Source organism: Nyctibius grandis, chromosome 6 (assembly GCF_013368605.1).
Source record: "Nyctibius grandis isolate bNycGra1 chromosome 6, bNycGra1.pri, whole genome shotgun sequence".
Taxonomy (NCBI): domain Eukaryota; kingdom Metazoa; phylum Chordata; class Aves; order Nyctibiiformes; family Nyctibiidae; genus Nyctibius; species Nyctibius grandis.
In genome coordinates, this window is record NC_090663.1 from 25,934,514 (window position 1) to 25,948,651 (window position 14,138).

The following is a 14,138-nucleotide window of genomic DNA, read 5'->3' on the forward strand; positions in this document are numbered from 1 at the left end:
AATAAGTATAAGGGAGCTAGTATAAAAATTACAACAAAAACTAGCAAACACTAATTTAATATAATAAACTAAGATAAATACAAATATAGAGGAATGTTTACATCTAACAATAGTAAATAATTAATAATCATGTAACAATAATAAATATTGTTACAATTAACAATGCTGTTAATCATGTTCTTATAGAGGCACCTATGCAAAATATTCTATCAGTCAGAAAAAGCACTTCGTTGATAGGATTCATTACTATAAACTTTACCAAAAACATATTAGAAGAGAGAAGACTCCATGAAAAAAACTGCCAGTGTTATAGTGGTACAGTAAACTCTAAACCAAAATGGCTAATACGAATTGCTGCTAGTAATATCTTTTCTATCCAGTTGGATTTAATGTTCTCTCTAGGACAAAGGAACCAAACACTTTCTCTAGTCTTTATTTTAACCACAGCTCAGAGACTAAGAACACAGAATTCTTCCTAAAATTTGAATAGAAGTATTATTTTTAATAGTCGTAATCTTAAAATTTTCTTAAAATTGATATGCTGGTGTCAGCAAGAAGAATGTGCACCATTTTGGAAAACAGTAGCTCACAGCAATCCAATAAATATAGTCTTTCCTACACAGGCTAAGCTAGATGGGAAATAAAATTTAAAGCAGACAAAGAACAATGTCCACTGAATTAGAGTTCAAGAGCCCTGCAAATGCTCAGACAGTGTAAATAATAGCAAAATCATCTTTAAGAAGATTTCTATATTTTAGCATGTCTAACAGCTGAGCAATTAGGACACATTTATATAAAGATACCTACATCAAAAAGTTGCACGTAATTTTTAATTAGGTCTTCAATTACATTGACTTCTTCACTAGTTTGGCCTTTAGTTTGAAATAAGCATGAGGAAAACACCATGGCTAGATTGTGAGGGTTCATATGATTGATTTCAGAACACTTCTGCACCCTGTTGAAGGAAAAATAAACATTTTTAGAAGGTTTCGTTGTTCCTTTAAGTGTCTGAGGCTCCTCTACAGAATAAGGAGTAGCATTTCAAAAAGAATAACTAAATGCAATGAAAAAATCTAATATTATTTCTTCTTTTTAATATTTATTTCTTTATATTATTTATCTCACATCTCATTACAGAAATGAAAACTTATACTTTCTATCTGCATCTCAAGAGGTATCAAAATTATTTAGAACAGAATAAAAATAGAAGATTTCAGTTGGAAGGGACCTACAATGATCAACCAGTCCAACTGCCTGACCAGTTAAGGGCTGACCAAAAGTTAAAGTACATTATTAAGGGCATTGTCCAAATGCCTCTGAAACACTGACAGGCTTGGGGCATCGACCACCCTCTCTAGGAAGCCTGTTCCAGTGTTTGACCGCCCCCTTGGTAAAGAAATATTTCCTGATATCGAGTCTGAACATCCCTGGATGCAGCTTTGAACCATTCCCATGCGTCCTATCACCAGATACCAGGGAGGAGAGATCAGCACCTCCCCCTCTCCACTTCCCCTCCTCAGGAAGCTGTAGAGAGCCATAAGGTCACCCCTCAGACTCCTTTTCTCCTAACTAGACAAGCTCAAAGTCCTTCGCCACTCCCCATAACAGATTCCTTACAGCCCTTTCGCCAGCTTTGCTGCCCTCCTCTGGACACATTCAAGAACCTTCATATCCTTAAATTGTGGGGTCCAGAATTGCACACAGCACTCAAGGTGAGGCCGCACCAATGCTAAATACAGTTTCGCTATATTACGTTACATAATTATATCCTACAAATTTATGATCTAAGATCAAACAAAATGTGGAAAGAAATTAGATCCTTCTTAGTGTCTATACTTTTTCATATCAGTTCTGTTGTTTACATAGTGTGTCCTCTTTTGGAAGCAAACACTTTAAAGCATCACAGGATTTTGGCTGTTATACACATGAATTCAAACTACTTTCAGAACAGATATAACAGCATATTAACATATCTGAACTGGATATGCTTAGAAATATCATTAAAGGCAATACTTACTATAATCTTTATCTCAATAATGGCACCAACCAATTTAATGATGGTATAAAGAGTTTTTAAAGGACATCTGCTATGTACCTGGCTATGTAATGTAATTTCTGAACACAATATCCTGTAAAGAAAAGGTTCTACATATTCTCTACCCACTACAATTTACCAGGAATATAATTTAACTTGTTCAATAGATAATATAATATAGACCATTACTACTTAGCAAGTCACACATTTTTTTTACACATTTCTGCTGCTTATTTGATCTAGGAATAAAACATGACCTTTGTTGCTTAAACAAGTTTATATTTTGGATATACTCTACCACTACCTCAGCTGCAAAATGAAGTATTGATGAAAAACAGAAAGGGTAGCTAACTCTCAAAGTTATGTGCAATACAGATTGAGGAGAAGGACATTTTCCCTGAAAAAATCTTTTAATTTCAAGAACCATTTGCAACAATCCTCTCGCAGACTAGCAGACTGGGGTAAAATGAGTTTGTATAAAGAAGTTACACCAAAAATTACCCTCCTTGGACACATACACTGGCAGCCTTCTCTTGCTGTAAGGCTGTTCCATCCCATTGATATTTATAGATACCCACTGCTAAAAATACAACCAAAGAAAAAGCACATTGTAAATTAAAGGTAATCAAATATAATTAATTGTCACAACTAGGTAAGCGTTTGATGCTTACTAGTTAATGAAACAAGCCTCATTTCATTTATGGTAGAGTTATACTGAGAACACATTACAATAGATTTCTCTGCTACAGTGCATCATTTGCCTTGACCTGTAAAGATGTTCAATTAAAGCAGCCAAAGTTGCCCTATTGACTGGTGGAAGCGTTCGAATAAAAGCTCCATACTTCCTCACACGTTCCTTTTCATTCTGTGTATCTGCCGGAAAATAATAATCATTGAGCATTAATAACAATGCACAATAAAAACCAACAGCAGTTCTCATTAACTATATTGGCATCACCTAGTCATTTAAAATTACAATTTACCCCATCAACCTCTTCTTCATAAAGGCAATACTAACAATCTACTATTAACAAAGTCTATTATTGTTGTATTCCCAGTTCAGGGAAACAATATCAGCAACAAAGAGGGCCAGTTCTATATTCAAGCACCATTAGTTTAAGACTAAATCCCAGGATACCAATTGCTTTTCCTCTCAAAGGATATTTAATCTGTAGTTTGTGCAGGTACATGTGTGAGTGCATCTGTGTATGCATAAGTGTAAATGTACTTCTGAGGGTTCCCAGAGATGAGAAAGGAAAAGACCTTTTAATCTTTATTTGTATTGCAAAAGTGTCTCAAGGGCCAGAACACCTTAAAGATCCAAATATATAAGACTGATAAGAGAAGAGCAAAGGGAAGGGGTGGTGAATAAATTGTACAAAGTTACATAGCTGAACACAGCAGAGCCGATGACAGGAATTCCAATCTTGGGAATTACAGTATCTGAGACACAGCCACAGATCTCTGCCTTCAAGTTAAGTCTGCCTCCCCGTGCTGCATAGATACTACAGAACATAATCCTGTTCAGGATATGAGCAAAGTTAATGTAAATTTTATTTGAGCAAAGTTAATGTAAATTTTATTTATTTATTTATTTATTTAGCTTTTTCCCCTCAGCTCCTTGCTTCTCTGAAGTTTCTGAAAAGACAAAGCACAGAACAGCTCCCATCTCTTCCAGCTGATTGCTAGCACTCTCCACTAAGTACGGCACTATGTTTCGATTTCTTTGGTAATTGGAAGAAAAAAATAAAGGTCTTCTACTCTATCTTCCTAAGTGTTTTAGTCTTCCCGCCAGTACTTTCAGTGTCACTTAACTATAACACACAAGATTCTCTGCTGTAAAGCTGAAGCAGAATTTTAGCCCCATGTGCAAATCAGTAAGTTAAATCACTGTGACACCATTATGCGCTTTCACAAAAGAGCGAACTTAAATCTAAACTGCTACAGATACAACTTTTTCTGATTTCTGATGAGAGCAATCTTGTGGTAAGTGAATAAATCCTTAATATTCTTTCCTCTAGTTTGTTCAAATTGAGGTTAAAGGTCAAAAACTTGTAATATTCATACTTGAATTTCCCAAACTTCTAGTGGTTCATATTAAAGCAACCACCATCCTCCAAATCAGAGAGGACAATGCTTTTAATATCTTTTTTTAAAAACAAAACTTGCCACACAGTAAATAGGCTTATATGATTTCAATGTACTAATGCAGAAATTAATGTTCTGTCTTAGCTTTTCCTATGCTTCTCTTATTACTGTGCATCATCTGCAATTTCATAGCATAGCTTGGGAGGGAAAGGGCTTGTTTCTTGCAGTCTGTAAATACTGCAATATAGAATCAAATAGAAATATAGCTGTTTTGCAAGAACACTATAAAAATCACCACAATTTATGTAATGAGCAACTAATTAATGTATTAGCAATCTCATGGTTCTGTTTCCAACCACAGAGAGACACACATTCTCATGTTTTAAATAGACAAGTTAGTCTGGGTTGAAGTTACTTAAATTTTCTTTCAATGTTAAAGAAAACAAAAAACAAGTAACAGTTGTTAACAAGTTTACATTGTTAATATACATAACTTTGTGTGAATGTTCATAAAAGGTATTTGAAGAATTTAAGCAGCAGGACTTTCATTTAGTGATAGCATCAACATTTTGACACTTTTGAACTAAACTTCTACATACAGTCAAAAGACAGAATACACACTTTTTTCCTACTCTAACGTTTGTCTGTTTCTTGAATTCTACCATCAATGCTTCCATAAAATATTAATCACCACTTCTTACCTTGGCTGATCCAACTACGACACAGTGCATTATTGGTCTAGTGTTTACAGATATATTGTCAAGGAACCATCACTATTTGTTATTGTTCTTCTGGTTCACTCAAAGGCAATAAAATCATCCCTGATTAACATAAGTCTATTGCAGCCAAGCTCTAAACACTTTTTTCCTCACTACAATTGTTTTACCAATTACCAAATAACATAGGTCAGCACAGGGTAAGTGATTAACAATCCCCTCAAATTTGATACTGAAAATGTACATACAACCTTTCTTGTATGACTGTTATTGAATATATTACCTAATGCAGAGATCCAGAATGGATAAAGTTCTTTAGTGAGAAGTGCATCGTCTATTTGAGAAAGAAAACTTTTCAATACATCAGTCACATCTTCAAGCTGATGCTTTCCTGCTCTTAGTTTAACACTCCTTGCATCTTTTTTGAAGCTTTCCAGCAGTTCAGCAACATTGGAAGAATCGCCATTCTTAAGGTAGATCTGCTTGCTACCTAAACCTAAGTTACAGAAATACAGGACAGAAAAATAAATACATATGAAAACGAGTATTCTTTTAAAAATTCCTAACATTATTATATGAAAAGCATATCTGGCTGTCAAACATATTGTATCTCCTACTAAAATCTCTCTGATCTTTTGCACATACTCACTTTGTTAGTAAAACAACTTCCAAGTCTGCTCACACCCAAACAGACCTCTTTGCAAAAATACACATCATAATATCAAGCAAGCCTAGGATCACAATTGTAGGAATACTTTACAGGCAATTCATATCCCCAGATCTTTTCGGGACTTCCTAAAACAATAGTTTCAAACGGCACAGTAACGGAAAGAAGTTTTGATGACTGGTATTGTATTATACATAAAACACAGCTGCTTTCATGAGCAAAATTCCCACTACTTACTTACCCTGCTGATCAACTCAACTTAGGACTCAGTAAAGTATTGTTGCATTCATCCAGCCTGAAACTTTTCACTCTTAAAAGCCTCAAGATTAGTAGAAAGTATTCCTTTTTTTCTGATTTTTCTCATGTTCAGGAAGACATCAGGCAGCCACTATTCTTGTATTTAACAACTAAAAACACCAAAGTCCAAAGCCAACTTAAAAGAAAATTCATGGCCTAAAACAGTCAAGACCACTTCCAATTACTGCATATAAGAGTAGCCAAAACATTGTTTGTTTTTTGTTTGTTTTTTGTTTGTTTGTTTTTTTAAACTTGTGAAAGTTTGGCATAGAAGTGTAGTCCCATTGTTTCTCTTTGTAGAGGTGTTTCCCACATTCCCCACATTTCTTGAAAGACAATCATATTTTATACAAAACCCTGCTTTTCTTATGTACCTGTCAAATTAAGTACTCTGTCAAAACCTATGAAATCACGTCTTATGTTCTTGCAATTCACCCTTTCTGTAATGCCCACAAGCACTACCATTTGATACTGCCTTTCTGTTGTTACTGTCAGGAACAGCTGTGGGACCTGATAATGTCTGTCACTTGTAGACCACAACTAAAACCAGAACCTTTACCATGATGACATAAAAACATGTATGCATACAAGTAATGCATACAATACCTTCAGCTTTCAAATGAGTATTTTAACACCCAGTAATGCTGATCTTGAAAAAACATATTTTTTCAATAAAGATCTAACTTTTTTAAAAGACATTAGGAAATGGAACTTTAATTTAGAACACACACGAGCAATTGTTCTGAGTGGCAGACATAATTAACCTGCTTTAACAACATTTCAATGCATGAATGTAAACTATACTTAGAATAATTCCTATTGCTAATGATTAAAAAATAATTTAGCAAAAACATTTTTTTTCCTTGGTTTTAGGCAATAGTTATAACACAGACACAACTATTCACCATAATGCACTGTTGCCCTATTCAAAAGTTTAGTTAAACTTCAATCACTGAAATATAAATTAGGCTTTCTCATACTGACAGAGGTTACAGGCACATTTATCATCTTCCTGAAGACAGATTTGTACAGGGTTCATATGTTTGCCTGAGCATTTCACAAGAAAACTGATGAATTTGCAGTAGTACATAGGACACAGACATCATCTGCATATGATCTAATACTATGGAAAGTTATGCTGGCAAAATTTACTTAAACAAACAGTAACTGACTCTATGTCCTTAGACTATTATGCTGAAAAAACAGCAGCCTTAAGACTGAACTCAGCTCCACAGTTAGTATCCATTTCCCAGAAGATGTGCTGACCAGTCCAGGCCATAGCCTTTCCTGGTTCACATAGCTTATTTTCAAGGCTGAGGTGTTCTGCAGAGGCACTGGACCCCAAGGCTGAGCTACCTCAGGCAAACAAGTCAATTTTTAAAACAGGAAGTTGTCTATAAAGGGCATCTACCAAGTTGTATTTCCCCAAACTGCCCATTCTCAGATGTGTGGCAGTGTACTTCACCATTGCATCAAAGAGCAGTGAGGCTAATGAGGGGTATGGTTTTACTTTAGGTAACATACAAACTTATTCAATAAGACCTGATGTTGTGGGGGCTTAGGTATTATACAAATGATCTTAAATTGAATAAAATCCACTATACTTACCATACTGTGTAACAAATGCTATACAGCTGTTCACTATAATAGGTACATCATTTTTGCTGAGCTGCTGATCTTGTAACGCATTACCATCTGTACCTGCTGCTTTTTCAATTGCAGTATACCAGACCATGAAATCCAGCTTCGTATGGCCATGGATGTATAGCGTTCTGAAAAGTATAAAAATATTTTGAATGCAGAAAAGAAATAGAAAACTGATGTTATTGTACTACAGCAACATAGCAGATGTCTGGAAAAAATAAGAAATACTTGGAATAATACATCAAGGCACCTTCCACCACATAGAGCTGTGGTGGTGGCCTATTGTTCCAGCATCTTTTATTTTCCCAACTACATTTGTACTAGCAGTGTCACAATAAATGATTATCCACAAACAGTGTCACAGGCCTTTGAAAGGACCTGACCAACATTTTAATTACTCTTCTTCAGTCTTGCTCCTACACTGTGCATTTATAAGTCCAAGTCACAGTTAAGCAGGAAACAGAGATTTAGAGACAACTTTCAATACTGGAAAAGGCTTTCCTCTATTCCCCACCTCACCACACTTCTGTAGAGGAGCTGAGACATACTGAACTTCCCTCCTTCACATGTATCAAAATTATCAACCTCAAGAAATCACATAGCTAAGGAATATGTATGAAAAAAAATAAGAGTTGAGGTAGAATAAGTTAACGCAAGTTTTTAATTACCTGTTTATCTCAAAGCATAGCCCTGTTCTGATTTTATGATTTAAAAATGCTACAATCACCTCCTGTTTACCCCTGACAGGCTAGCTTCTAAGAGGGAATTCCAAAATTGAAAAGTTTAAGGGTTTATGTCCACCCATATGCATGTATATAATAAACAACTGTTTTAAGTGTTAAAATAGCAAGTAAACTTTTCTACATACATAATCTTCGTCTCCCACTAGAGAAATGTAAGGGATTCATTTTCTTTAATGACAATTTATTTGCTAACTATGAAAAGTTAAAATGTTCTACTGAACTTCTATGAAAATACTTTCATCAAAATGTAAACAAATATTCATTTTGATCATTTTATTTAGGAAAAAATCCAAAACATTTTATATAATGATGCAATATTTAATTTCTTTTTTTTTTTTATTAGCATCTTTCAATTTTGCTTTTATAAACATCTCCATTCTAGCATTCCTATCTCGAGAGGAAGTGAGGATGCAAGTCAATGTACACACATAGACGCAGGATCTGAAGTATTCTCAGGATCCACCATACAGAATTAGCTATTCAGCAGCAGAGTAGGAGACACTGAAATATTTCATCTTACTGAAGCCTCTTTTTGAAAAGTCTCTACTTCATGACTTCGGAAGTCATATTAACCACCACACATGCTTGGCTAGTAGAAACACTGATCCTCCCTTTTCCATTAAGAAAAACCAATAATTTGCATAAAGCTCTCAAATTTTTACAGCAAAATGAGTGTGCCTAATTCAAAACTTTCAAATGTTTTCTAAAGACCTATCAGAACAGATATCCTACATAGGTGGTTCTCAACCAGTGGCTTCCAAACAATAGATCATCCTGACATCCTCCGGTATTGCTGTAGCCATATATAGGAGGAAATGAAAAAGTGTGAACTGAGTGGAAAAGAGTCTGACATTGCATGTTACACTATTCCTTTAGTACTATTATTCACAGATCAGCAGAGGTTAGGACTTTGATTTATAAAAGATTTATGTTGCTTCCCAACACAAAAGATGCACGCATATATGCATATTACTGTCTTTTTATTTTCCCTGCAGAACAGCAGGATTCACATTACAGTATTATGCAAAAGGATAAATGGAAGCCTCAACAGATTATTTTTTGTTATCGAAAGAATTATGATATGTATAGGAAGCAGCATACTGTAAAGTGAAAATATTATTACTTCTAAACAAGAAAAAGGCAACTCTGCTGTATATCAATGAATCTGTATCAGAGCAGGAGAGAGGAAATATAGTAGCGTATTGAACTTCAAAGACAATTTAAGCTTATCTGTATTTTTTCAGAGATAAGAAAGTCTAAATCACGTGCCTGTCAATCAACTGTTGTGATATATGAATTACGTAAGCTATGTGAAAAAGACCATCCTGTATTCTATGGATCTTCCCATCTTCCCCTCAGTGCATCACATTAGAAAAAACATATCAGAACTACCAAGAGATTATGCTCTCATTGTTTTGTATAATTTGAAAAGCTGTTGAGTTAAATTCAAATTACAGAGGAAGAGGTTACTTAAAAATTAACAAAGAAAACGGTGTGCCTCTAAGTAGTAGTCCTATAGTACCAACATATTCATGAAAGAGAAGCTGCTGGTAAAAAAAAAGTAAATGTGAAAAATCTTGCTGCTATTGTAGAACTTGTGACAGTTCATGGAAGGGAACTTATTATTTTCCAAAAAAATATTAACTTTGCCCAAAAATCTCCACAGCGATCACTTAAGAAAGTCAGATAAGTCAGAGAAGCAATTTCAGCATCTACTACAACACCATAAAAGAGAAGAAAGGAGAAAAGGAAATAAACCCGCTACCAGACACAGTTCAGAATTCAGTCAATTTACTGTGGAAGTGGCTTAGAAAGCTCATCTCAAACTGCGGTATTTTTGGCAGAGAGTGCAAACACAGCATACATTTAAATCAAAAACATAGAGTAATGTTCGAATAATAAGTTTAAGCATTCCTTCTAATTTTAACACTTTCAGCCAAACGTAAAAACATTTTTTTCCTATTTGGAAACCATTTGTTGATCTCCATGAACGTGGAAGGTGGTATGAAAAGGAAAGGGGAAATAGCTGGCAGCAGAAAAGTAGAACTTTCCTCAAAGCACAGCCAAAGCCTTCTACAGAACTTCATGAAGTAACAGACACAGCTTTGCTGATCCAGCTTCTGCTTGTCATGTCAGTGTCATCATCTCTGCCACACAGTTTTCAGAGACAGGAGCAGTAGCAAACACCTGTATTTTTCACTGAACTAACTGCTATTATCAAAATATAAAGATATATTAAATGCAAGGCTGAAGACTAAGCATATAAACACAGGCTGAAGTGCACTGATGTCCCATATACCACAAAACTGAGCAACTTAATGTCAAGATTATTTCTAAGCTTATAGAAGTAATCACATTTGAATTTTTACTGCAATGTTTACAAAGATCTACCTATCATGCAGACTAACATCTACTTTGCGCAGACTCTGAACTGAAAGGCATTCCTGCAATATAAACTCAGTGCCTTCTGCAGTATGTTTATATATGTACTACTTCTTCCAGTTCAACAAATTGATAAAGAGCATACACTTCATGACAAATAGCAATAGTGACTACTTGGTGAATAATGGCAGAGTTTTTGCTCTGTTTAGTGTGAAGCACATACAGTCCATGCCCAATAAATTAATCATTTAAGTACTCAAACAAACAAGAACGCCCGCCAATGTAGATTTCTGCCTTAGTGAATTAAAGCAATTGAATTGGCATAAATGACTGCAGTAGTCCAAGATCACCTAGTCTCAACATAAAGGGAGCTACTGTTAGCTTTATTGTGGACTACCATCACCTTCTGGTGCATCCTTCTGCACCAGTAGTCAGACAACACCCATGAGCATGCTTCACCCACAACAGTGCAAAGGCTTATCTTGAACCCACCTTGCAAAGTCCACTAGCTTTAGCTATGTCTGCATGCTTTGTTGCACAACTCTGCATTGGGAAAGCAGTGATACTAAGTGATTCTGCATAAGGGTTGTGGGGAGGAAGCGTGAGAAACAGACATCAGCACAACTCAGTGCCCTCCGGCAATTTTCAAGTGATTCTAATAATCTACGTGTCTGAAAATAGAGGTACTAAGACGGTATGCATTGCTATGAAATTTTATAGGAATAAACAAATTGCAACCGAAGCATGGAAATTCCACTAATAATTACAGATATATAACAAAGATCAGCAATATTTCTTCAAAGGATATTAAGGGTCTTATATCCAGCACATCATACTGGAAGCACAAGTCCTTTCACTCATCTAAACCTTATGTTTAGATTATTTCTGGATTCTAGAATTTTGTGGTCATACCTGCATTTTACAAGAATCTTACTATCTCCAAAGGGTTAAGAAGAAAGCACTGTGATTAATGAACCATCAGCATAAAGAAATTGTGCCAGTATGTAGGGAAGGTTTATTATCTATAATAAGAAAGAGCTAACTACAAGAGAAGTATAACAGGGAGAAAAAAAAAAACCACCATCTGGATTACATTATCGTCTGAAAACATTCACTGACACTTAAGAGAGCTTAAATGATTACAGGTAAAAAAAAAAAAGAAACATTTGAAACTGAATTCTCTGCACAACTGTTTTTCCTTAAAATATGGCTTTACAGATTTTGCATTATATTTTATATATAGAAGATATATTTTAAAATTACTGTATACAGTTGTTTTCAGACACCTTTCCTCTCTTCAGTGTACAGTTTCCTCTGTTGACCTCTGTCGAACTACACAGGAGTAGCTGCTTCACCTATCTACTAAGCAGCTTCAGTTTGGATGACAACAAGAGATCAAGTGTCACCAGTCACTTCAGGAATTTTACAAATAGGTAGGAGAGATCAAGGGGATAAAAATCCAAACTGAACATGAAGCAAACCAGAGGACATCTGTGTGTGACAGAGGGAAACGTCAGACACAGAAATCTGGAAAATGGTTTGCCACTTCTAGCAAAAAGGTCAAGAAGCATTTTAACTATGAAAGCAGAACATAAGAGGAGGTGAATGACCATCTGATTATGGTATAAGAAAACAGTGTTGTGAGAAGTCAGGATTTTCCAGCTGGGTTGGAGATAGTTTAACAGGTTGGACAATATGTTCCAACAGAGATCAGAGTGCAATGAAATTTCAGTATGTGCTACAAAAGGGAGTGTGTTCCTTTCTAATTTACTTTACCAAAGATATCCAAAGACAAACATGAAACATCTTTGAGATCTGAAAAAAATCATCTAGAATTAGAAAAAATCTAGGATTATTGTGAAAACTTAGGAAGTACAAAAAACTTGAAAAACAACAACAATCTCCAAAAGAGAAACAGTCTTGTTGCTTTGAAAATGTTTTAGCCTGGTTCAGCCTCTCATGACATGCTATTACTTTGCAATGTAGAGTATGATTACCACCTCTTATTTCTGAGCTGATAGTCTTCTGCTGAACAGCGAAAAGAGATAGAGAATAAATGAACAGCAAGGTGCTAAGCAGAAAACAGGGTAGCGGAAAAGGTGAAAAAAAGTGAGAGTGGGAGTTATTGTTTCCATATGTAAGACACACCAGAAAAATCTCACATGCCTTTTGGTAGTATTCTCTCTGAATTCTTGTATTTTATACAAGCTGGAAAGCATTATGCACCTTGCAGCCCAAAATCAATTATAAACTCTTCCTCTGAGTAGTTATGGATTAGATGCACGTTCAATTTATGTACCCCATGAATTTAACATACATATAAATTTACTAAGTATTTTTTAAAAGTCCAGAATTCACAGATTTATTATATTATAATTATTTCAGCAGTAAGACTTGAAGGTTTTATAGTTCTGAAACTGTTTACTTGTGTATGCAATCACTCTTTTAAGTGCGAAGTCCATTTGTAACAACTTAAGTCATTCTTTTGCCTAGAGTAGCCAATGGAAAAAGTGTCAAAGAAAAAGATATATATGTAATGTATGATTTCCCCTAATTAATCAACCCAAAGACTGAGATTTGAAAAAAAGGCATAAGTATTTGAAAGTAATGAGAAGTTAGTAACAAAAACAACAGAAGAACAGTATGAGCTTCAGTAAGAAAATTCCCAAGGTATTTTCATTGTCTCTTCTAATAAAATTTAGCAAGATGTTGTAAGACATCTACCACATTTATTTCTTTATGCAAAAAAAGAGTGGGGTTGGTTTTTTTTTCCTTGGTTTCATTTTTTTCAGTTTATTTAGTTTTGTTTTTTTTCAAACTTTTCTTACTTCTGGAAAAATCTTACTTGTTTTGTTTCATTCTTGCAATACTGTTTTGGGGATTTTATCATTTATCCTGCATTTAAGTGATTAACCAATTAACATGAAAGTTGTCAATAATCAGTATATAGGGTTTCTTCCAAGCGATCAGTCTATGCCAAAGTTGGCATAGACAAGCACTGCTATAAAATAACAGACAAAACAGGAAAACCTAGAACCTACGTATGTCATTTAGTTGATGCTGATGATGTCTCAAAGGTATTAATTAATCTAGGGTTTGGAGGGGCAGAAGAAGGATTGCTGGTTTTGTTTCCATTTACAGTAACGGAGTCTAAAGATAAAGGTGATTTTATTCTTAATCATTTTCCCCACACACACACATTAGGATTTCTTATCACTGCAAGATGTAATACCATGCAACTGTGCTGAACACCTGGATACCTTTGGAGTAATATCCTAGGCAAGAATCACTATGTCAAGGCTTATATGCCCATATGGCTTTTAATGGTTAAGATAATGTGAACACTATGCATTTAAATTCTTCATGGCAGACTTCAGTGAAGAAAAATTAAACGTATTCATGGCCACCATAAATCAGCTAGTGCCCTTGTTGAAATTATTTTCAAATAGTTCAGAATTTCCATTAAACTATTAAAGCAGTTCAGGGAAAACCTACCCTCACTTGACAGAAATATTTTAATGAAAGAAATAATAAAAGATGACTTAGAGCTAGAAGTTTTGCTCAGC

General features: G+C 34.9%; 1 protein-coding gene across 1 annotated transcript in view; it reads right to left on the bottom strand.

Moving 5' to 3' along the window:
* The window catches only part of ARAP2 (ArfGAP with RhoGAP domain, ankyrin repeat and PH domain 2), a 136,282-nt gene that overhangs the window by 43,708 nt on the left and 78,436 nt on the right, over positions 1 to 14,138 (bottom strand). The window contains 4 exon segments of the mRNA XM_068403695.1: positions 808 to 955; positions 2,803 to 2,908; positions 5,123 to 5,335; positions 7,412 to 7,575. Of these exon segments, the coding sequence (XP_068259796.1) occupies positions 808 to 955; positions 2,803 to 2,908; positions 5,123 to 5,335; positions 7,412 to 7,575 (631 nt within the window).